Source organism: Capra hircus, chromosome 5 (assembly GCF_001704415.2).
Source record: "Capra hircus breed San Clemente chromosome 5, ASM170441v1, whole genome shotgun sequence".
NCBI classification, from domain to species: Eukaryota; Metazoa; Chordata; class Mammalia; order Artiodactyla; family Bovidae; genus Capra; species Capra hircus.
In genome coordinates this window covers 106,074,272-106,095,726 of record NC_030812.1, presented here as the reverse complement: position 1 = coordinate 106,095,726, position 21,455 = coordinate 106,074,272, and the positions used below count along the sequence as shown (strand labels likewise).

General features: G+C 56.4%; 1 protein-coding gene across 1 annotated transcript; it reads left to right on the top strand.

Moving 5' to 3' along the window:
* Positions 1,909 to 19,059, top strand: LOC102172245 (sodium- and chloride-dependent betaine transporter). Its single transcript, XM_018048648.1, has 16 exons — positions 1,909 to 2,052; positions 3,900 to 3,983; positions 6,380 to 6,656; positions 9,240 to 9,374; positions 9,935 to 10,075; positions 10,572 to 10,659; positions 11,695 to 11,827; positions 12,229 to 12,363; positions 13,012 to 13,115; positions 13,369 to 13,493; positions 13,787 to 13,899; positions 14,321 to 14,458; positions 15,165 to 15,267; positions 16,081 to 16,181; positions 16,617 to 16,787; positions 18,141 to 19,059. The coding sequence occupies exons 3-16, from the start codon at positions 6,434 to 6,436 to the stop codon at positions 18,282 to 18,284; spliced, it is 1,854 nt and encodes a 617-aa protein (XP_017904137.1). The 5' UTR covers positions 1,909 to 2,052; positions 3,900 to 3,983; positions 6,380 to 6,433; the 3' UTR covers positions 18,285 to 19,059.

The window sequence follows — 21,455 nt, the reverse complement described above, 5'->3', positions numbered from 1 at the left end:
CAGGCTTGGGGTAGAAGGTGACTGCGGTGATGCAACGGTTTTCACTGCAGTAAGATGCCGGATTCTCTAGTCCATCTTCACCCCCGACCCTCCCCAGCATGGAGACAGCCCAGCCTTAGGCAGGCTTTCCAGGTAGCTTAGGGATCCTCACCTTTTGCAAAGATGGGAGTCTCGTGCCTCTGGGAGTTTACAGATTGTTCTAAATGCCCAGCGAGGGCTGGAAGCTGAAGGGTTCGGTGGGCTTGAGTCAGGGAGGGTGGGAGACACAGGGCAGCCAGGTGAAACCTAGCAGCCCTTCTCTTTGACATGAAGGGGAGGTGACACATGTATCTCCAGGTCCTTGCAGAGATGCCTGACACACTTGGCACCAAGAAACATTTCTGAATGAATGCCTGAGCTGGGAAGTTCACCCTCTGTCCAGCCTGGCTTTCTTCCCTCGTGCTCCCTGCTTCCCGGAGAGGCGGAGTCGTTGGTTCTGAGCAGCTGCAGCCAGGTAATCAATCACAGGGACTTTGGGGGCCCCTCTGCCATAGGCTGACACACCGTGGGGACAGGGGACAACAGCCGGGCATCGGGGCAAGCAGCGCAGTCACTCCATCCCTGCTGGGGGCAGGGGACATGGAGTGAGGATTCTGTCCGGGGAGCCTGGGGGAAGTGCCGAAAGGGGCCCGAGAGAGGCTGAGTGGGGTGCTGATGGAAAACTACAGACTGAGACTCGAGCTTCACACCCCGGCCCTGCGGGGAAGTTCTAGAACACGAAGGGGAAGTCCAGGCTGAGGGAAATTTCCCTTCTCCCCACAACTTCTCCTCCCCCGCAACCACCTGGGGCCAGAGAGACGTCTTCATTGTCCAGAAGGAGATCCTGGCTGTACGGAGTGAAAGATCACAGGCAGCCCTGTGCCACTGCTGTGAGGCCATCGCAAAAACATCAATGAGGACCCTGTTCCAGAGCAGCTCCCCGGGCACACAGAGGGGACACAGATGCTAACTCAGACACCAGTTCACCACGGGTGGCTGCCAGGCAGTCAGACAAGTCCCGGCTGTGTGCTTACTGCCCACAGGTCACCAGAGCACCGTTTCGCCGCCCGGGACTCCTGCACCCCAGCCCCTGCTTCCGGAAGACCCTCAGCAAACACCAGCAAGTGGCTCCAGACACCAGTAACACCCTTTAGCCCTCTCGGCAGCTCTGCAAGTGGGGGCTATCAGGTGAGAAAAGAGGCTCAGATGCCTGCCCGGCTGACATGACCAGGAGGTGACAGAGAAGAGGGCAGACCCAGGGCTGTCTGCCTGCAAACCTATGTCCTTTGCGGATGCTGCTTCCCGAGGCATGCTCTGGGCACTGTGTCTAGGAAAATCCCAAGGAAAGGGGCTGTGGCTGGGAAGGTCCAGAGCCTGGCCGCGAAACCACAGAGGGCAGGTACTGGTGGAAAAGTCCAGCGGTGATTCACCTCCTCCCTGCCCTGCCCTCCCCAGATCTCAGCCTGCAGCCTGGGGGTTGGTAGCACCCACCCTACCGCCCAGTGAGAGAGGGCTGTGCTCAGCCCTGTCCATCCCATCCGCTTCCCTCCGGAGGACCAGAAGCCACACCAGAGGGGCGAGGTGAGAGGGGAGGGGAAGGGACAGGGCCAAGGAGGGGAGAGAGATGGGTCTCTAGGGGGTCGTCCTGAGACAGCGCCTCAGCCAGCAGCCCAGCTGGGAGGGAGGGCAGTGGGGGAGGGGGCTGGGGACGGAGGAGACTTCCTGAGGTTAGGTGTTGTAATCCTGGTTCACAGACTCTTGGCCTCTGTCCCTCTTTCTGCTTGCGGCATTTCTCTGCCCCTTCTTTTTCCAACATACTGGCTCACATGCACGTGGGCACACACAGACACTCACACAGTCACTTTCTGTCCTGTGTGTGTGTGAGGGGGCGGTCCCAGGACCACGTCGGATGGGATCTTGAGCTGGGAGGAACAGAGGGAGCGGGACAGGTTCCTTTTCAGGCTGGGTCTCTTAGCGTCTTCCCGGGAGCTCTGCTGGGGACACGGGAGCCCGGGAGCTGGACAAAGGGATGAGGTGAGTGGGATATGGGATGGGGAGGACTGAGAGCTGCCACAGAGGGCTCAGTGGACCCCCAGGAGGAGGACTGGGTGGAAGCATGTGTCTGGCTATGAGCGAGGCTGGAGGGGAAATCTGGTGCTGGGGACTCTTAGGACACGGCAACCCCCCAGCTCCCTGCACCATCAGCAGCATCTGAGCCGCTCAGGGACAAGCCTGCCTAGCAGGAGGAAAGTCCTTGGATTGGGGGGTGGCTCCAGGGAGCGGGTGAGAGAGAGGTGATCACCAGCTCGAGAAGGAAGGGGAAGCAGGCAGGTGGTGCCCGCAGGTGGGGAGGAAGGCTGGCAGGTGAAGGGCCATGACCTGATCAGACTACCCCCCAGGCAGGCTCCCCAGAGGAGGAGGACGCTGTGGGCTTGTGCACCCGGGAACCACGAGAGCTGAGCCAGGCAGTCCACGGGGTGTGAAGGACTGGACGGGGGTGGGGGTCAGGTTGTGGTGTGGTGCACACAGGTATGTGAGCGCAAGGGGACGTGACGGGAGCGGCCCCAGTGTGTGTGCAGAACAGGAGCTGGTATGTGGGTGTGGGCTGAAGCTGGGGCTGAGCGTCTAGGGCCTGGGCCGCTCCCCCATCGCCGGGCCTGTTGGGCAGCAGCGTTTTCACCTGTGTCTGTTCCTCGGCTGGACACTGGGCAGGCCTCCACCTACCTGCCCAGCCCCTAAAAATGGTGACTGTGGGGCTTATCAGCCTCTTGAAGAGTTCCTTCCTGGATAGGGCTGAGCCGGCTGTGGGTGTGGGTATCTTGCCTCTGGAGGCACTGAAGAATGGTGAGGTCCAGGTCGCACCCTCACTCCCTGCCTCAGCTGAGCAGAGCCAGCGGCAGCCTGGGCAGGTGGTGCGAGGAGCTGGCGAGGTGACAGAGCTGGGGTGAGCCCTTGGAAGGGGGAGTTCTCTGCAAGTCATCGAGACTGAGGGTAACACTGTTGTTTAAGTATTCCTTGCAAATGGGCCAAAGGTGGAAAGGCATAATGTGGGTGAGGAGGGCAGGGTGCTATCTTTTTAGCTTAAAAAAATTTTTTTTAAAAAAAAATTTACTTATTTGGCTGTGCTGGGTCTTATTTGTGACATGTGGAATCTAGTTCCCTGACCAGAGATTGAACCTGGGACCCCTGCACTGGGAGTGTGGAGTCTTGGCCACTACACCACCAGGGAAGTCTCTCTCTGGCTTTTAAAAAGTAACCCTCCAAAGGAAGAGCTCAGACAGCTTTTATGTCTAACGTCCGCCTGGAAAGTTCTTCCTTGAGTCTAACTCGAAATCTGCTTGCTGTAGTTTCAGCCTGTTTCCCCTTGCCTTGCCATGGCTCTGGGCCAGCTTTTCCTTTCATGTGTTCTTGCTTTCGTCCTGCTGTTCGGTATTTCATCCTTAACCCATAAATCATGCTCCTCTCAATATTTTTTTTTTTTTTAAGAAAACAGCAAAACTTTTCACATCAGGGTCAGCTTGTACATGTTCTCTTCTCCCAAATCCTGTGCCCACTCTGGGCTCTGAGATTTCCCCCGCATCCTGTACTCTCCTCCGGTTTTCCCTTCATTTCCTCCTTTCCCAGGGTTGCGGGGGGAGGGGGGACTCTCCCCATCTCCAGCTGCTGGGGCCAGCTTGGCCCTGAAATAACGGCCTCTGGTCTGGGGACAGTGAGCCTTGTCTCCCGGCCGCCCAGTTGGTGATCCTGTGTTCGGGCCCCGAGCTCGGCTATCCCATGGCGTGGCAAGCAAAGGCAATATCTCTCCTTGGCTCTTGTGGATCTCATTTGTATCCCCCCCCTTCCTAATACCACAGTTGAGCAGACATCATTCTCGCTTTCAGGGAGACTTAAAGCCCAGAGAGGAGGTGAGACTTACCGAAGAGGACGGAGCAAACGGGAGGCACAGCTCCCCACTTACTGCACCGGTCAGTTTCTTCAAATCATTGAAAAATAGTTACTGGGGGTGTCAGGGCCTGTTCCTGAATTTCTTTGAACTTCATTTCATCATTCATATAACAGAGTTAATAGTAATTCCTAGCACAAAGGTTTCTATGAAGATGAAACTTCATAATGCATGTAAACACGTGTGTGTTTTGGGCATAGTGCTAAAGGTTCGCTTCTGTCGTTATTCTGAGCCAGGTCTGGACCAGACCTTGGAGTTCCTGTCTGATGCTTCTCCGTCTGTGTTTTCAAGTCCTTTCATTCGTTTGATAAGGATTCAGGGGCCAGCCTTTAGGGCGCCCAGCCTCAATTCTGTACCAGCATCCACCATTGGTTCAGGTGTCCCCCGGGGCCAGACCACCCGGTTCTTTCCACCTGAGGCTTGGTTCTCAAAGCCCTGGGGGTTGGCCTCTTTGCTTTTTCTTCCCTTCTCCCCCAAACCCAGAGGCTGGGGTCTTTGATTCCACCAGGCGTCTCTCTCCTCACCTTCCGTTCAGGGCTGAGCTTGCCAGGGAAGCCTCCTCGCAGGTCCCAGAACTTGAATTTCTGCCCCCGACATGCTTCCCCACTCCTGGGACAATCTGCACCCTCCAAGTCACCTTCAAAAATTTCCATAACCTCAAATGGCCCTGCCACGCCCTCCTAGCTGACTTGGGCTTGGGCTGTTGCCTGGGTTAAAAGGACCAACAAGTAAACAGACGCTTCTTTTAATAAAAAGAATCCCTTGTGTTTCTCTGGAGCCTTGGAGGAACAGAGCCCTTGGTAGCTCCTGGTCACTTTGGTTCCCCAGCGCCCCTCGGAGGCGGGGGCGGGGAGGGGGCGCGTGGGTGAGTGCCCCCCTCTGCAGCCTAGGCACCTCTTCCTGGCAGCTCCTGGAAACAGAATCAGAGGTGGCCTTGGGCAGAGTGTGGGGAGGGGAGGCAAACAAGGATTCCAGATAGAGCAGGCATCAATTTATCTCCTGGCAGCCGGTAAATGGGCCACGGGAAGGACAGAGGAGAGCAGACAGCGGCCGCCCTTCAGGGCGGTAGGGAGTCAGGAGGAACAATGACCTGCCTGTGATGGGCACTCACTCTGGGTCTCCCTTGAGGAGACCACTCAGATTGGAGGTGACCACCCAAGCGAGGATCTCTCTGGTGACCTCCTCCGCCTCCAGGATCCTTGCCAGCTCTCAGGACGGAGGTTCAGCCAAGAGAGGGGGAAGAACCAGGCCTTCCTTGAAGGCCACCCTGTCCCCATCTGGCCTCATGAGGTGGCCCCACCTTCCCCTGCCCTCCCAATCAGATGCCCAGAGCGAGTTGGCCCCGTGTTTACCCGGAGGCAATTGATTGTCCTGGCACAGTGATGAGCATGCTGCTGGCCCAGGGAAGACCATGCCGTTACCTGGCCACACCAGCCCTTTGACCTCCCATCGCCCCCGGCAGCCTCTGACCCCTTATGGCTAGAATGGCGCCACTCACTGGACGCTAGGGACCTAAGGCAGATGGGCCAGTGGGGATGGCAGCTGGCTGCAAGGATCAAAAGAGACTTGGGATAACAGTCCCTGAGCCTGGGTTTTAATCCCCATCCAGTGTGGTCTCAGGCAAAGTACTTCGCCTGCTGAGGCCTGGGTTTTCCCATCTGCAAAATGGGCAAATGAAGAACAAACTGCTCCCATTGTAAAGAAACTACTGTATTTGTTGTTTAGTTGTTAAGTTGTGTCCAACTCTTTCGTGACCGCATGGACTGTACCCCACTGGCTCCTCCGTTCATAGGATTTCCCAGGCAAGAATACTGGAGTGGGTTGCCATTTCCTCCTCCAGGAGATCTACCTGACCCAGGGATCGAACCCACATCTCCTGCATTGGCAGGTGGATTCTTTACTGCTGAGCTACCAGGGAAGCCCAAAACCACTATACTCCAGTAAAAATTAATAAAATAAATACATAAATAAATCCAGATGCAGTCCCCATTTTAAAAAATATGCTTGCATTCGTAAGGTCCTTCTGTACATTACAGGGAACTCTTTTTGATACTCTGTCATGAGCTATCTGGGAAAAGAATCTAAAAAAGAGTGGTGTATGTACATGTATAACTGAGTCGCTTTGCGTACAGCAGAAACTAACACAACTTTATAAATCAACCCTATGCCAATACAATTTTTAAAAGCCATAAAAAAATACATATGTACATTTTAAACAAGAGAAAACTGCTCCCTATTTATTATTGGAGCCATGAGAGCAAAGGGTAACTTGAGGTGCAAACGTCACTGAGAATTTGAGAAGAAAATCTGGTCCAGCATTATTAGAAAACCTCCCGGCAACGCTGAAGGGTTAGAATGGAGAGAGCAGGGGTGACAGTACCCCTGGGGTTGCCCTGCTCATTCCTCTCGTCCCTGCAGGCTGGCCTCTCCCGCTGTCCTGCCCACGCCCATCTGCAGCCTCCCAGCCCATCCATGGCTGCATACGACAGAAAAGTGGCAGCTCCCAAGGAGGGGCTTCCGGTAGTCCCCTGGGCCCCCGAGGAGGGCCCGAGCCCGGACCAGGAAGCCCAGGATCAGGTGAAGGATCGAGGCCAGTGGAACAACAAGATGGAGTTCGTGCTGTCCGTGGCCGGGGAGATCATCGGGCTGGGCAACGTCTGGAGGTTCCCCTACCTCTGCTACAAAAACGGGGGAGGTGAGTTCACTTGAGGTGGGTGCGGTGGGGGAGAGCTGTGGAGCTCCAGTTCCACCGCTGGCCTCAGCATCCCCCGCCGTGAAATGGGCTTGATTCCTCAGAACAAGCTCCCCTCCAGGGGGAAGTCAGTCATTGAAGGACTCAGTCCCTCACTCAGCCCCTACGGTGGGCCACCCTGTGCCAGGCTCTGTGCTAGATACAAAACAGAACACACTCTGGGTTACGTTGCAGCGAAAGGCAGCAGGTTACAGACAAACACGTCCGCTGCAGTCTGTCGCGTGGTGAAGCGTGGCCGGGCTAGAGGCAGAGCAGGGTGGAGGGACGGGGTGGGGAGATACTGGATAGGGAAGGTAGGGATGAGACATGGGAGGCGAGGGGACCAGGAGAGGGTCTGTCCAGGTGGCCTTTGAGCTGAGAACTGAAGGAGGTGAAAGAGCGAGTGCCAAGGGTGGAGTTCAGGTGAAGAACCCTCCAAACTCAGGGGACAGCAAGGGCCAAGATCAAGTGAAGAGCAGCTGGCCTGTCTGAGGAGGGATGAGGAGGGGAGTGATGGGGTGGGGGAGTTGGGGAGAGAGCAGAGGTCATGGGCCTGGACCCTGAGGTTTGGATCTGAGTGAGACAGGGGCCACTGCGGAATGTTGATCAAATAAGAGACATGAGCCCTGTCTAGGATTTTTTTTTAATTAAAGAAGCAATTATACATGTTTTAGCACCAGTGGTAAAAATGAGCAAGGGTGTAATGGGGAGGGGCCAGAGTCACCTTTTTAAGTGTGGTTTTAGTGTATTCAGAGAACTGTACAACCAACCCCACAACTGATTCTAGAATCTTTCCATCACCCCCAAAAGAAGCCCTGTACCCATCAGAAGTCACTCCCCAGCCCTCTCCCAGCCCGCCCTCAGCAACCACAAATCTGCTTCCTGTGGCTACGGTTTTACCAGCTTGGAATATTTCACATCAGTGGAATAATTCATTTACATGAGTTTGTTTGTGAGTGGCCAGATTCATTTTTGCCTTTTGAAAATACCAGTATTCTTTTGTGGAAATGATGTATGTGAATATGAGAAATATTCCAGAAAGGTGAAAAAGAAGGAACAGTCCTGTTTAAAAATAGCCATTGTTTAGAAAATCCTTCTAAACACCATTTATATTTAAGTTGACAAATATTTATTGAACATTTACTATGTATCCTGCTCTCTTTTTTAAGCATCCATGATTAATTTTCTTTTTTTAATATTTATTTATTTGACTGAAACCAATCTTTAGCTGTGGCATGTGGGATCTAGTTCCCCGACCAGGGACTGAACCCAGGCCCCCTGCATTGGGAGCACAGAATTTTAACCACTGGACCAACTGGGGAAGTCTGTACATTTTAAAATTGTTATCAAGTCATGCATAGTAGGTTATTATTTTTGCAAAAAAAGAAATATATGTGGATATGTTTATAAGAAAATTGGAAGGATATACTGATACGAGGGCTTCCCCTTGTGGCTCAGCTGGTAAAGAATCTGCCTGCCATTCGGGAGACCTGGGTTTGATCCCTGGCTTGGGAAGATCCCCTGGAGAAGGGAAAGGCTACCCACTCCAGTATTCTGGCCTGAAGAATTCCATGGACTCTATAGTCCATGGGGTGGCAAAGAGTCGGACATGACTGAGAGACTTTCACTTTCACTTTTCACTGATGCAATGCTTTTCTCTTTCCTTCCCATTATACTTTCTATTTTTTCTACACAGTAACATGCTTGAGAAGCATTGTAACACTGCGGTTACAAGCCCAGGCTCAGGGTCAAGCCACCTGAGTTTGTGCTTCACCTTCCTCATCTGTAAAATGGGGATAACATCAGTACCTGGGAGGGTGTTTTGTGAGGGTTTTGATGTCGGTAAAGCATTTAAAAGCAGGCTTTACAGACAGAAGCCCAAGTGCCAAGTGTTATTACTGGGCAATGAACTCTGCAGTGACTATGCATTGCTATGCAGTGTGTTCCCCCAGGCGCACACTTCTGAGATGATGGAGGTGGACACCCTGGGCTGTCATTTCCAGGGTGTCTTTAGGCCTGGCCTCCCACCACGGCCTGCGGGTCAGCGCCTCCAACGCTGAAACCGCATCCTGAGAATAGCCCCCCAGCAGAAGAGTGGCCTCGTCAGAGAGCCCACTTCAGACCAGAGCCTGAGAGAAGGGAGAACCCTCCGAATATGAGGGGAAAAAACCCTCTGAATGAGAAGGAAAGTAATTTTTCCAAGATATTTTTGTTTGTTAGTTTTCCTCTAAAAAGTAACCTACTTGATAATTTAATAAGCATATCAAATTATACAGAACACATGTTTTTGGTTCCAAAAATAATAAACTGAATCAGATTTGTGAAGCACACTGAGAAAGTAAATAGTATGTCTATTAGGATCTCCACCTACCTTTTCATTCATTTCCCTTTGAAGGTCTTTCCTATCCTGGGTGGGTGCAGACCAGAAACTTTCCACCCACCCTGCTCAGAACAGCAAGAAGCTGCCTTGGGCCTCTGGGGGCTGGGGGGGTGGGAGGGACATTGAGGGGCGGCTGCAGGCTCAGCCCACCTCCCCTTTCTCTGCAGGAGCCTTCTTCATCCCCTACTTCATCTTCTTCTTCTCCTGCGGCATCCCGGTGTTCTTCCTGGAGGTGGCGCTGGGCCAGTACACCAGCCAGGGCAGCGTCACAGCCTGGCGGAAGATCTGCCCCCTCCTCCAGGGTGAGTGTCCTCCCACCACTCCTCTGCAGGCCCCCAGGAGCCCCATTCCCACCCCTGCTTCCCTCATCCACCCTTTGCTCAGGGTTGCAGGGCAGCAGGAAGTATAATCCGGCTTTGTAGAACCCGATTATAAAGTTTATAAAACCTGGGGGAAGCGGTCTTCAGGGAAGGACAATACAAAATCGTACGCAGGCATGAAACTAGGTGCAGTCTTAGGAGGGGTGCTTGCAAGTGAGGAACCCTGGAGCTGAGTCTTCACAGCTTTGTGGAAAAACGTGCTCCCAAGCAAACGGCTGGGCCCCCCATCTGCGTCCAATGGTGTAAGCGCAGTGACCGTGGTGACGGGAGAAGGCCTAAGGCCATGTTGTGCTGTGGTGTCACCTGCTCTTCTTATTTAGAAAAATAAGGAGTAAAGGGTTCTCAGGCCTGGAGTAAGCCTGGCAGTGTCTCCGTGGCCCTGTGTCCTTCCAGCGCCACTGACAGCTCCTGTGGGTTCCGGGCGAACTCTGATCTCTCAGACCTTCCTGTTCCCCACCCCCACCCCCCGCCCTGTCCCCAAGGCATTGGGCTGGCGTCTGTAGTCATCGAGGCCTATCTGAACGTCTACTACATCATCATCCTGGCCTGGGCCCTCTTCTACCTGTTCAGCTCCTTCACCTCCGAGCTGCCCTGGACCACCTGCGCCCACTCCTGGAACACAGGTACCTGTCAGATTGGGCGAGGGGCCAACAGTGACCAGGCACCCAGCCAAACCCACCCCAAGCCGAGCTGTGGGGGCTGCTGGGGCCGCTCTGCGGGCCAGCCCCCTGTGGGTCACTCAGCCAACTGCCCTGACAGCCCACAGCCCCGTGGGACTGTGGGTGATAACTGGCTGCCAGGCGCTAACTGCTCCCACCGTCCACCCATTGAGCCAGTGTTTACTGTGGGCCTACCGTGCACCAGACCCCGGAGACCAGAGGGGCAGAGTCGGACCAGGGGGTCCAGAGGAGCAGTCGATTCGGCGGGACCAGCGCACGTGGCGGGGTTGGGAGAGGGGGCTGGTTCCCTGGGCTTCCCGAGGGGGAACTCCTGACGCTGGAAAGCGGGGGCTCCCAAGGGCTGGGAATGATGGGGCAAGCAGGCCAGAGGGTGGGGGACAGGATGTGAGGGCATCTCTGTCCACTTGGCCCACTTCGGATGCCCCCTCATCCCCCACAGAGCACTGCATGGACTTCCTGAACCACTCCGCAGCCAGCACAACGGGCCCGTCCGAGAACGTCACATCCCCTGTCATGGAATTCTGGGAGTAGGTAGCAGGCCTGGATGTGCCTCCGGGGGGCCAGGGGAGGGAATTTGGGTGTCCAGGGCCTGGGATGTGCGGTGCAGGTGTACACCTTTCCTGCACTCATCTCCCATCACCAAGAGATGAGGGACCCTCGCATACCTACCGCCCACGCCCTCACGCTCACCCCTCCACCCCTGTGTCCTCCTAGACTCACATGGGTGTGAGTGACTCCCATGTGACTGTGTGGGTGACTCCATGTGAGTATCCATGTGACTCCCATCCCACCCAAGTCTGCTCGCCCTCGCCCACCCGCACCCACTCATCCACCTGCACCTCGCAGCTCAGGAGACCAGCTCTACGCACCTTTCCAGCTTTGGGTGCCCTGACGTCCTGGCGGTAGCTTGAACTTGGCCGAAGTGGGAGTATTTACAAATTGGCAAATTTCTACACTCATCCACACTCACATCTGCAGCCTCCACTTGAGCACTTACACCCTCTCCCACATCCACACATGTCCATCTTTGCGCTTACAGTGTCTACCCCACCACCCGACACACACACTCACCTCGGCACACACGTAGCTGCCAATACTCTCCCAAGGGCACCCGCCCAGCCCTGACTCACCCTCACGCCCTCCAGCCCTTGGCTCACACATTCCTATCACCCGTCACCTGCCAACCCCAATGCACACCAGTCCCTCTGCTCCCCAGGCATCTGCTCACCCACCTGCTCATCAGCTGTGCCTCACCACGGGCCCCTCAGGCACGTGCCGCTCTCACTGTCTCTGTCTCTCTCTGAGCAACAGAGAAAGCCGGATGAGTTAGACAGACATACCTGTGGCGTTACGTGAGTTGGTCTCCTGATGGCCAAGGGCTTACAGACCACAGATGGGAACGTGCTGTCCATGGGGCAGGGGAGGGGCAGGGGGTGGGGTGGCCTGGACGCTGAGATCCGTGGGGTCAGCTCTGAGGATCAGGACAGCTGATGATGACGGAGGAGGCGGCCTGCTGTCCCCTTGGCCTCACCTGGCGGTGTACCCCCTGCCCCTGTCTGCAGGAGACGTGTTCTCAGCATCAGCCCCGGCATCCAGCACCTGGGCGGCGTGCGCTGGGAGCTGGCCCTGTGTCTCCTGCTCGCCTGGATCATCTGCTACTTCTGCATCTGGAAGGGCGTCAAGATCACTGGCAAGGTGAGGTGAGGGGCTTGGGCTCTGGGCACGCTCTTTGTGGCTCCCAGAGAGGGACTGCCCCCTGCTACCACCACCATGGCATCCCCCTGGAGGCCTGAAAGAGAAAGTAGTGAAGGGAAGGGCATGCTAAGTACAGGGGACGTCCCGGGAAAGGGGTTTAGCTCAACACTGGGAAAGTCTTTCTTTTTTGATATGACTGTCAAAGGCATGTTTACATAAGCAAGCAACCTGCAGGGTGAGATAAGCCCACCCCAGTTTGGCCTGCTGATGTGTGTCTCACCCTGTGCTGGGGAGCTCCAGACCCCCTGGAACGTGTGAGGGAGGGGTGGCAAGCTTCCTGCGCTCACCCCTCCACAGGAGGCTCGTGCTGGAGAGGGGTGACCTTGGCCTCCCCCCTGCAGGTTGTCTACTTCACAGCCACATTTCCCTACCTGATGCTGGTCATCCTGTTGGTTCGAGGCGTCACTCTGCCTGGAGCCTACGAGGGCATCATCTACTACCTAAAACCAGATTTGCTTCGGCTCAAGGACCCCCAGGTAGGAACCTCGCTGGGGACCCTTATCCTAGGCGTCTCCCGCCCCAAACCAGATCCGGACTTCTAAAAACCTCGGATTGCTTTCCCCTTGGTGTAGAGACAAAATATGCCCACCACAGAAAAGAGAGATAATATAAAGAAAGCTACAAAAAAGTAGTAAACACCTCTTTTAATCCCACCACTCAGTTATAACCTCTGTTAGCATTTTAGTCCATTTTCTTGCAACATTTTTTTCTGGCTGAGGGTGTGTGTGTGTGTTCGCATAGTTGTGATGTGGAGGCAAATATATTTTCAGGTAAACGACAGTGAAAGCATCTTCCGTGTTATTAAATCCATTTGTGAATGTCATCTCACCACTTGCATAATGTTTCCTCCGTCCACCATCCCTCCGCTCCCTCGTCCAGCCAGGATGGACCATGCTTCCAGAAGTCCATGGTCCACACTAGCTGCCCGGGAGCTAGACAGCACGCACACACGTGAGACCCGCCGCGCCCAGGAGAGGAGGAGGAGGAGGCGCTGGTGGACGTGGGGTGCTCTGAGGGGAGGCGGAGGGGCCGCTCTTCATGGCGGGCTGTGTGGTCATGCACGCCAGGCTCCCTGCAGGCTCCCCCTGTCTTTTCACTACTTCCTCGGGGTCTCTCTCCCTTAGGTGTGGATGGACGCGGGCACCCAGATCTTCTTCTCCTTCGCCATCTGCCAGGGGTGCCTAACAGCCCTGGGCAGCTACAACAAGTACCACAACAACTGCTACAGGTGAGCGGGGGCGGGGTCTGGGGGTGGAAGGGGGCCTCCCTCCTTTGTGATCGGAGACGGAGGGGTGGGTGTGGGGGCCCAAGCTGCACAAATCCGACCCGGTGGTCCACTTTCCAGACTGGGCTCTTCTCCCGATACCTGGCCTCGATCTCCGTCCCCCACCTCCTTTCCTCCCTGCCCTTCACCGCTCACTGTCTCTGGATCTCCTTGCACGCTGGGCTTCTTTCTCCCTCTTCCTTCCCGTTTCCCGCAGGGACAGCATCGCGCTCTGCTTCCTCAACAGCGGCACCAGCTTTGTGGCCGGGTTTGTGGTCTTCTCCATCCTAGGCTTCATGTCCCGGGAGCAGGGGGTGCCCATCTCTGAAGTGGCTGAGTCAGGTGGGTGCTGCCTGGCTGTCTGGGACCTGGAGGGAAGGATGGGCAGGGGACAGAGGGTGGGGTCGCGGTGGGTGTCCCAGAAACCGGATTATAGGAAATTTTCAGCGTTGGGGGGCAGTGCTTGGCACAGAGCAGGACCCCAAAACCAGGGGAGGGCAGAGGGAGAGGCGAGCGGATGGGTGGAAATTGTGCTCCCTAGAGTAGTGGACAGGCTCAGCCAGCACACGCAGGCAGACACATGCGTGCACATGCGTGTGTGGACAGGCCTCCCTGATGCTGTGTGTGCCCGGCAGGCCCTGGCCTGGCCTTCATCGCCTTCCCCAAGGCCGTGACCATGATGCCCCTGTCCCAGCTGTGGTCCTGCCTCTTCTTCATCATGCTTATCTTCCTCGGGCTGGACAGCCAGGTTTGCCCCTTCCCAGCCTCTGTGCTCCCTGCCAGGACTTTCCCCAGCTCCCTGGCCCCAGCCCAAGGTCGCTCCCCCTCCATCCCACATCCAGGACCTGTTCTTGAGGTTGGCGGGAGGCGGGTACCCCTGGCCTAGGGACCCTATTCTGTGAGGGGCCACCTCCTTTGTCCACCCCCGCTCCCTCCATCCCCAGGCCTGACCCTTCGCAGACATGGACATGCCCTCCCAAACATCCCTCCTGTGCCCTCAGGCCACCCAGCCTCCCCCTCCACCTCCCAGCTGGGACCCTCTATGGTGGAGATGTGGGCTGGCCTCACCCCAGCTCTGACCCCTGTGCCCCTGACTCTGCGGGTCAGCGTGGGGGGCAGGGAGCAGGCGTGGGCAGTGACCCCTCTCACCAGCCCCCTCCGGCCCACAGTTTGTCTGTATGGAGTGCCTGGTGACGGCCTCCATGGACATGTTCCCCAGGCAGCTCCGGAGGAGCGGGCGGCGGGAGCTCCTGATCCTCGCCATCGCAGTCACATGCTGCCTGATTGGGCTGTTCCTGGTCACTGAGGTGAGCGCCAGGGGCAGAGCCTCCCCGCGAGATTGGGGGGACCACACGGTCGAGCCTTCTTGGGTTGGTTTCCTCTCCTTTGGTTTCAGGTGACAGAAACCAAACACAAGCTGGCTTAAGCAGGAGAATGAACTTTCTGAGTCAGGGAACGGATAAGTCTAGAGGTTCGGTTTCAGGCATGGTTGGGTCCAGCAGCCCCAATGACATTATCAGAGATGGTCCCCCTCTTTCCTCTGGTGATGTCATTCTTGGGCAGATTTTCCTCCTGGGATGTAACAGATGGCTGGGGCAGCTTTGGGCTTCCCTTGTGCCACCGGCCAACCCCTGGGACACAGGACCCTTTTCCTGAGAGTCAGCCGTGGCTCCTCTTCAGGCCTGAAACAGGGGAGTGGGGCACACAAACTCACAGTGAGATGGCCACAACACAGCACCTTGCGGAAGGTGGGATTCTGGGCAGACAACACAGCTGATCTATACCACAGTCCCCGGGGTCCTCGCTGAGGTCAGAGATGGTTGTCAGATGAGGCCTGGGAGGCAGGGACAGGCAGGGCAAACTCTAGCTGCAAGCGAGGGCTTCATTGGGCCAAGCAGGGTGGCACCCCACAAGGTGGGCATCTGTCTTATCTGAGGGGGCAGGGTGTGTCCCCTGCCACCTACCACCGCGCCAGGAGAAGGTTAAAGCCTCAGCTCCATCCCCTGCCTGCAGGGCGGGATGTACCTCTTTCAGCTGTTTGATTACTACGCCTGCAGCGGCACGTGCCTGCTCTTCCTTTCCGTGTTTGAGGTGATCTGTGTCGGCTGGGTGTATGGTAAGTGGTGGGGGGAGCCTTGGGGTCCCTGGAAGGGCTGGATCTGCCCCAGGTAAGGACCAGCAAGCTGGCCTTCTGGTCTTTGTGGCTCTTTGAGCTGCTGTCCTGGTTCTTAATTTTTTTAATATTTATTTTGTATTTATTTATTTGGCTGCTCTGGGTCTTAGTTGCGGCATGAGAACTCTTAGTTGTGGCATGTGGGATCTAGCTCCCTGACCAGGGATCAAAACCCAGGCGCCCTGCCCCGGGAACACAAGAGTCTTAGCCACTGGCCCCTCAGGGAAGTCTCTGCCCTGGCTGGTTCTTTTTACTTGAGGTTTATCCATCGCTGGGAACCCAGGCATTTCTAATTATGGCAGGCAGAGCTGGGCTTGGGACAACCCTGGGTTCCTTGAATAGTGAGAATGATTATGAATACGTGGAGTCTGAGATGCATACCCCGCCCCTGCCCAGTGCCCCGCGTGGCTCAGCGGGCCCTTTGCTGTTCTGCTGCTTTCACTTGAAACTGAATCTGTCTCTGTGATGCAATAAGCATCTGCGTGGCCACTGAGCCTGCTCTGGCTCACACCCTCCTGTGTGTTCGGACGTGGGTCCTCATCCCTAGATGGGAGGCCAGAGACTCCCTGTGGGGTGAGGGGGCTCCCTGTTGGGGGCAGCCTCCCCCTCCCCGAGTGTCACTCCTGTGTGCTGATCCAGTTTCCCCCACACGGTGGGGGGTGGGGAGGATGGGGCAGCTGAGTCCTTCCCCAAACCCATCCGCTGACCCCCGCCCCCGCCCCCTTCCTCACACTCTCCCGACACCTGCCTGGGCAGGGGCTGACCGTTTCTATGACAACGTGGAAGACATGATTGGCTACCGGCCATGGCCGCTGGTGAAGATCTCCTGGCTCTTCCTGACCCCTGGCCTCTGCCTGGTATGTGCCCATCAGTGCGCCCTGTATCCTCTCCTGGAGAGGAGGGGCAGGGGGCTGAGTTCTGGGGCTCCTTGGGGGGCAGGTCCGTGCCCTCTCTTGTGTGCTGGTTCCCCTGCCCCTCCTTTCTCACTGTCTCTTGATTTCACGAGCACTACCATCCGGCCTGGTTCCTGCCCCATCCCTTCCTTTGGCAACCCTGTCGGTCTGTCGGCCTGCCAGATGTTCCAGCTGCTGGTCTGCTTCTGCCTGTCTGCTTGGAGCATCTCCGTCTCCCCTGCCTTCCTTCTCGATGTGCCTGACGCCTTGGCCCACGGTCTGCCGTGGCTTCTGCGCTCCACCTCCAGAAGCACCAGTGTATCTAACTGTGCTCTGTCCCCGAGGGGAGGGTTCGCGGCCCCTCCTGCATCTGCATCTGCACTCCCCCTGTCTCTCTAGGCCACTTTTTTCTTCTCCTTGAGCAAGTACACACCTCTCAAATACAACAACGTCTATGTGTACCCGGCCTGGGGATACTTCATCGGCTGGTTCCTGGCTGGTTCCTCCATGGGCTGTGTCCCTCTCTTCATCATCATCACCCTTTTGAAGACCCGGGGTTCCTTCAAGAAGGTAGGGGCTGGGAAAGTGGCACTGAAGAGGTTGGATGATGGGCAGGGTATCATGGCTGGGGCAGCTCTGAGGCCAGGGAGCCCTTCTGTCTAAGAGAATCTTAAGGAGAAGGGTCTTTGAAGACCCGTGGCTTCATTTTCAGAAATGGTCAAGAGTCCTAGTGTCCTAGACCTTCAGAATCTGACCTCCAGATCATCTGAGCAGGCTGACCAAGAGCACCTGTCAAAGGGTTAAGGGGTGTGTGTGCATGTTAAGTCGCTCCAGTTGTGTCTGACTCTTTGTGACCCTATGAACTGTAGCCCACCAGGCTCCTCTGTCCATGGGGATTCTCTGGGCAAGAATACTGGAGTGGGTTGCCATTTCCTCCTCCAGGGTGTCTTCCTAGGGATCGAACCTGCGTCTCTTACATCTATCTGCATTAGCAGGCGGGTTCTTTACCACTAGCACCACTAGGAAACTAAATTATAAACAAGACCTCAAAGGTGCCAGACACAGGAGGTCACAGAGCACAGATTCCTGCTCCTGGAAATTGGTGACCAGCAGCCACGGTTCATCCACACAGTTTCCCAGCTTCTCTCCTTCTCTTATCCCTGTGTGAACCCTTTGCAAAAGGCTCCCTGCTTAGGGGGTAGGACATGCCTTCCTGGAAAACATAGAGCCAGTGTCCCACAAAGACGCTACATATGTGGGAATCTGTCTCACCTACAAGTCACAGAAAACCCAACTGCAATAAACAAACAGGCTTAGTGTCTTCCTACACATGAAGAAGATCAGAGTTAGGGCTTCTGGCATCTGTTTCAGCTGCCTAAGGAAGCCATTAGGGACCAGACGCTTCCTCTATTCCTGCGCTTTCATCCTGCTCGTGGCGTCCTTTCATCATCATACTTATCACCTCATGGTCACAAGAAGGTGGTCATGATTCCAGTCATCACATCTGCATTCAAGGCAAGGAGATGGCATCAATAACAATAGTAATAGTAGTAATACTACTAGGAAGAAAAACGTTAGGCATTTACCAAGTATTTGATAGCAGTAGCAATAAGAATAGTTATAATAAGAACAAAATAGATACTGAACACTGATCCTGTGCCAGGCGCTGTGCTGAGTTGTGGATGGTTCAGTGGGTTGCCTATGGCTGCACAGATGTCAGGACTGGAGCCAGGTGGCTCCCACGCTGTCCCCACGCCACTGCCTTCTCTCTCTTCTCGAGATCTGTGCTCATTCATTCAGTCGCACCGCACTGAGCTTCCCCACGGGCGGGCTCCGAGCTGGGCCCTGGGGACACAGACAGGAGGACATATTGTCTTTGCCTCTCTCGCCCACAACACCACTGATGCCCTCTTCTCCCCACAGCGCCTGCGGCAGCTCGTCACCCCTGATCCCAGCCTGCCGCAGCCCAAGAGACACCTGTGTCTGGATGGTGGCAGCAGCCGGGACTACAGGCCTGCCCCACTTAAGGAGGGCCTCATGGCTGGGGAGAAGGAGACGCACTTGTAGGATGTGCCCGGAAGCCAGGTGGCTCTTGTGTCCCCAGCGGACAGCTTCACCTCTGCCCCCTCCCACAGCCTTGCCGAGAAACTGTGCTGTCCGTGGGCAGCCCCTCCTGGGGCTGGAGCGTGCCGTGCCTGTTGGAACTCAGCGTCTCATCTGAGCAGGAGGCGGTCTTCCTGAAGCTTGCTGTCTGATTACGACAACTGCAGTGTATATGCGGGGAGTGCCCTCTGTGGGGGGCTTCCTCTTGCCATCACTGGGCTTGGAGAGGGTAGTGCCATGTCAGACATGACCACTGACACCCACGCTGGATCCCGATGTTCTGCTGGAGGGGACCCCTCACCTGGCTCAGCATCCTGGAGTCCACGGGGAGGAACCAGAGAAAGACACAGCCACTGTTGTCTGGCATTTTCCCGGAGACAGGCTCTCAAGGCGTCCCCAGTTCCAGCCCGCCTTTCAGTGTTGTCCTCAGTGCACAGAGCGCTGGGGTGGCAGGGGCTCGGGGTGGCACAGCCTGCACCCTGCACAGACATTCCCCAGCTCATGATCTTCTGAAGACAGAGCTCCTGGCAGCTCTGTTTGCCATCCTGCCTTTGTCCCAACCCTGACGTCATGGACGAGGAAACTGAGGACCTGAGAGACAAAGTGACTTTTGCAGTTCACACAGCTGCTCAGGGCCAGAGACACGACTAAAGCCTCCTGTGCTCAGGCCAGTGTCCCCCCTCACCTCCCTCTCCTGCCTTGTTAACAAGCCCCATGGAGCGCTTGCTGCATGTGCCAACCTTTTTTCTGTCCATTGTGGTTCTTGGGGTGGGAGAGAGAGAGCCCCCTCTGTGGGGGTGAGCAGCCCCCCAGATTGGCAGCCCTCCTTTGGCAGTTCCTCCACCAGCCCACACCCCTCTGACCAGATTTCCTCCCTAGACTTTTGTCTTCTCCCCACTTTCCATCCTCTCCACCAGAGGATGCCTTGGATCTGTGAGAGACTCCCATTCTCCCACAGAGATGTGGGGGTGCCCCTTTCCCCAGGCCCCTGCCAAACCATGCCAGACCCTTCCCTGGCTGGGGGAGGCTTCTTGGAGGAGGAAGGCTTCCTGGAGGAAGAAGGCAGGGCTTGGATAAGCTGTGAGGTCTTGTTCCAAAGGGAAGGGGGGAGGGGGAGTGGGGATGGGGTGGGCCACTTCGGGACAGTGTCCTGGGGAGGACCTGGGGGCTGGAAGAAGGGAAGCAATCTGCAGTGATGTGTAGGTAGAAGTCACCACCTGGTGGCTGGAGTAAAAGTCTGTGGTCCAGCCAGGGTGAGCTCCATCCCCACTGCCCAGCATCCTCAGAGCATCCACTATCCTTAGCTCAGAACTTTGAGGACTTCTCAGCTTTTGAGAACAAGGATGCTGGCATGCCAGGGACAAGCAGATGTCCAGACTCCTGGGTCCTGGATGGCCCCTTATGCCTCCCTCTGGACTGCTTGCTCACCGTGGCAGTTAACTGGCTAGTTGGTGGGTGAAGAAGGCCGTCCAGGGATGGAGAGGAACTCTGCCCCAGGATTCCTCTTTTCCAGGACTGGGGACCTCAGAGGGGCAAGCATGGTGCTCTCTGCTGCCACCTGGTGGCGGATAGGAGCAGGGCCACCTCCCTGGTCTGGCCTCCCACCTCCTGAGGCCCCCTCATCCCTACCCTCGCTGGACATGTGGACTGGCTGAGCATTTCCCCTTCCCTGTGCAAGTTAGCGCCCTCTGGAAATAAAAACCTCCCACACCCTCCTCCTCACGGCCCCGGTGGGTGTTCCCGCAAGAGTCCACTGGCTTTGGGACAGCCCTGCTGCCAGGGGCGTGAGGTGGAGGCCAGCAGGCTTCTCAGCAGCCGGCCGCCTGCCCCGAGTGCGCTGAGCTGTGCAGCCTGGGCCTCAGCCTGGAGACCCTTGCTCTGGGTGGCAGGCAACTCTGCACACAGAGGGGCCGGGCATGGGCTCTCTCCAGCTCCTTTCCTGGGGGTAGGGCAGGAGCCGGGGTGAGGGTGTGGTGGGTCAGGTGGGAGGGTGGCGTAGGGGGTCTGCCCAGCCCCTTAGTGGTGGACAGGGACCATAGCAGTTGGGTTTTGGCTTTTGTATCTTATGGTTCATGACTTGCCCCAGCTGTGCAGGTGTGCGGCTAGTTTCAGTTCCTTACAGTTTCTTTGTATCTGTTGCTTGAAGAGATGAGGGGACACCTGTCCAGGTACACGTACTGCAGTAAAGGGTCCCAGGTCCCCAGTCCCCGCCTGTCTCATAACCTGCTTGCTTCCAGGTCTGACATCCGGGGACTCTGTGGCCCCCTGTGATGGTGGACAAGTCTCCCTCATGCCTGCTGTACATTCATTCCTTGCGGGGTTGGGGTGCAGTGGAGTGGGGAAGCTGCTTCCCACCCAGATGTCTTGGGAGGAAAGGGGATTGGGGAGTTTCGGCGGGGTGGGGGGGGGGGCAGTAGGCCTCTCCAGTGATGTTGGGAATGTGGGAACAAGAGCCGGCCCTCCTGGTGGTCTCCATCCCTGTGGCCAGTTCCCACAATTTTTCCAGAGTTTGCCTTGAGGTTTCAGGGTCGTGGGAGCAGGAAGTGCTGAGGTGCTAGGAGCAGCCAGTGGGGTGAGGGCTCCTGGTTCCCCTGGGAAAGAAGCCACCAGACCTGCAGGGGGGATGGGAGGAGGGGTGAGGAAAGAGTTCCCATCCCTCCTCCCCATCTGCCGAGCCCAGCTCCCTCATCCTCTTGCCACCCCGAGAGTGGAATTTTCCTGTAGGACCAGTTCTGACTCCAGGCTGGGTCTTGGAGCTGATCTTGAACTGGACAGCCTTCTTGGGAGTAAAGCAGTGAAAGTGTTAGTCGCTCATTTATGTCCAACCCTATGCAACTCCGTGGACTGTAGCCCCCCAGGCTCCCCTGCCCATGAGATTTCCCAGACAAGAATGCTGGAGTGGGTACATTCTCTTCTCTAGGGGATCTTCTTAACTCAGGGATCCAACCCAGGTATTCCATATTGCAGGTAGGTCCTCTACCATCTGAGCCACTAGGGAAGCCCATGGTTCTTGACAAGGGGAGGGGTAAGGATCTTGGAGAGACCTGCACCAGGACGGGTCAGGAGGGCACTCCCCCTATGGGGAGGCGAGGCCCAGCTGGAGCCCAGCAGTCTGGAATTGCAGGCTGCATTCTT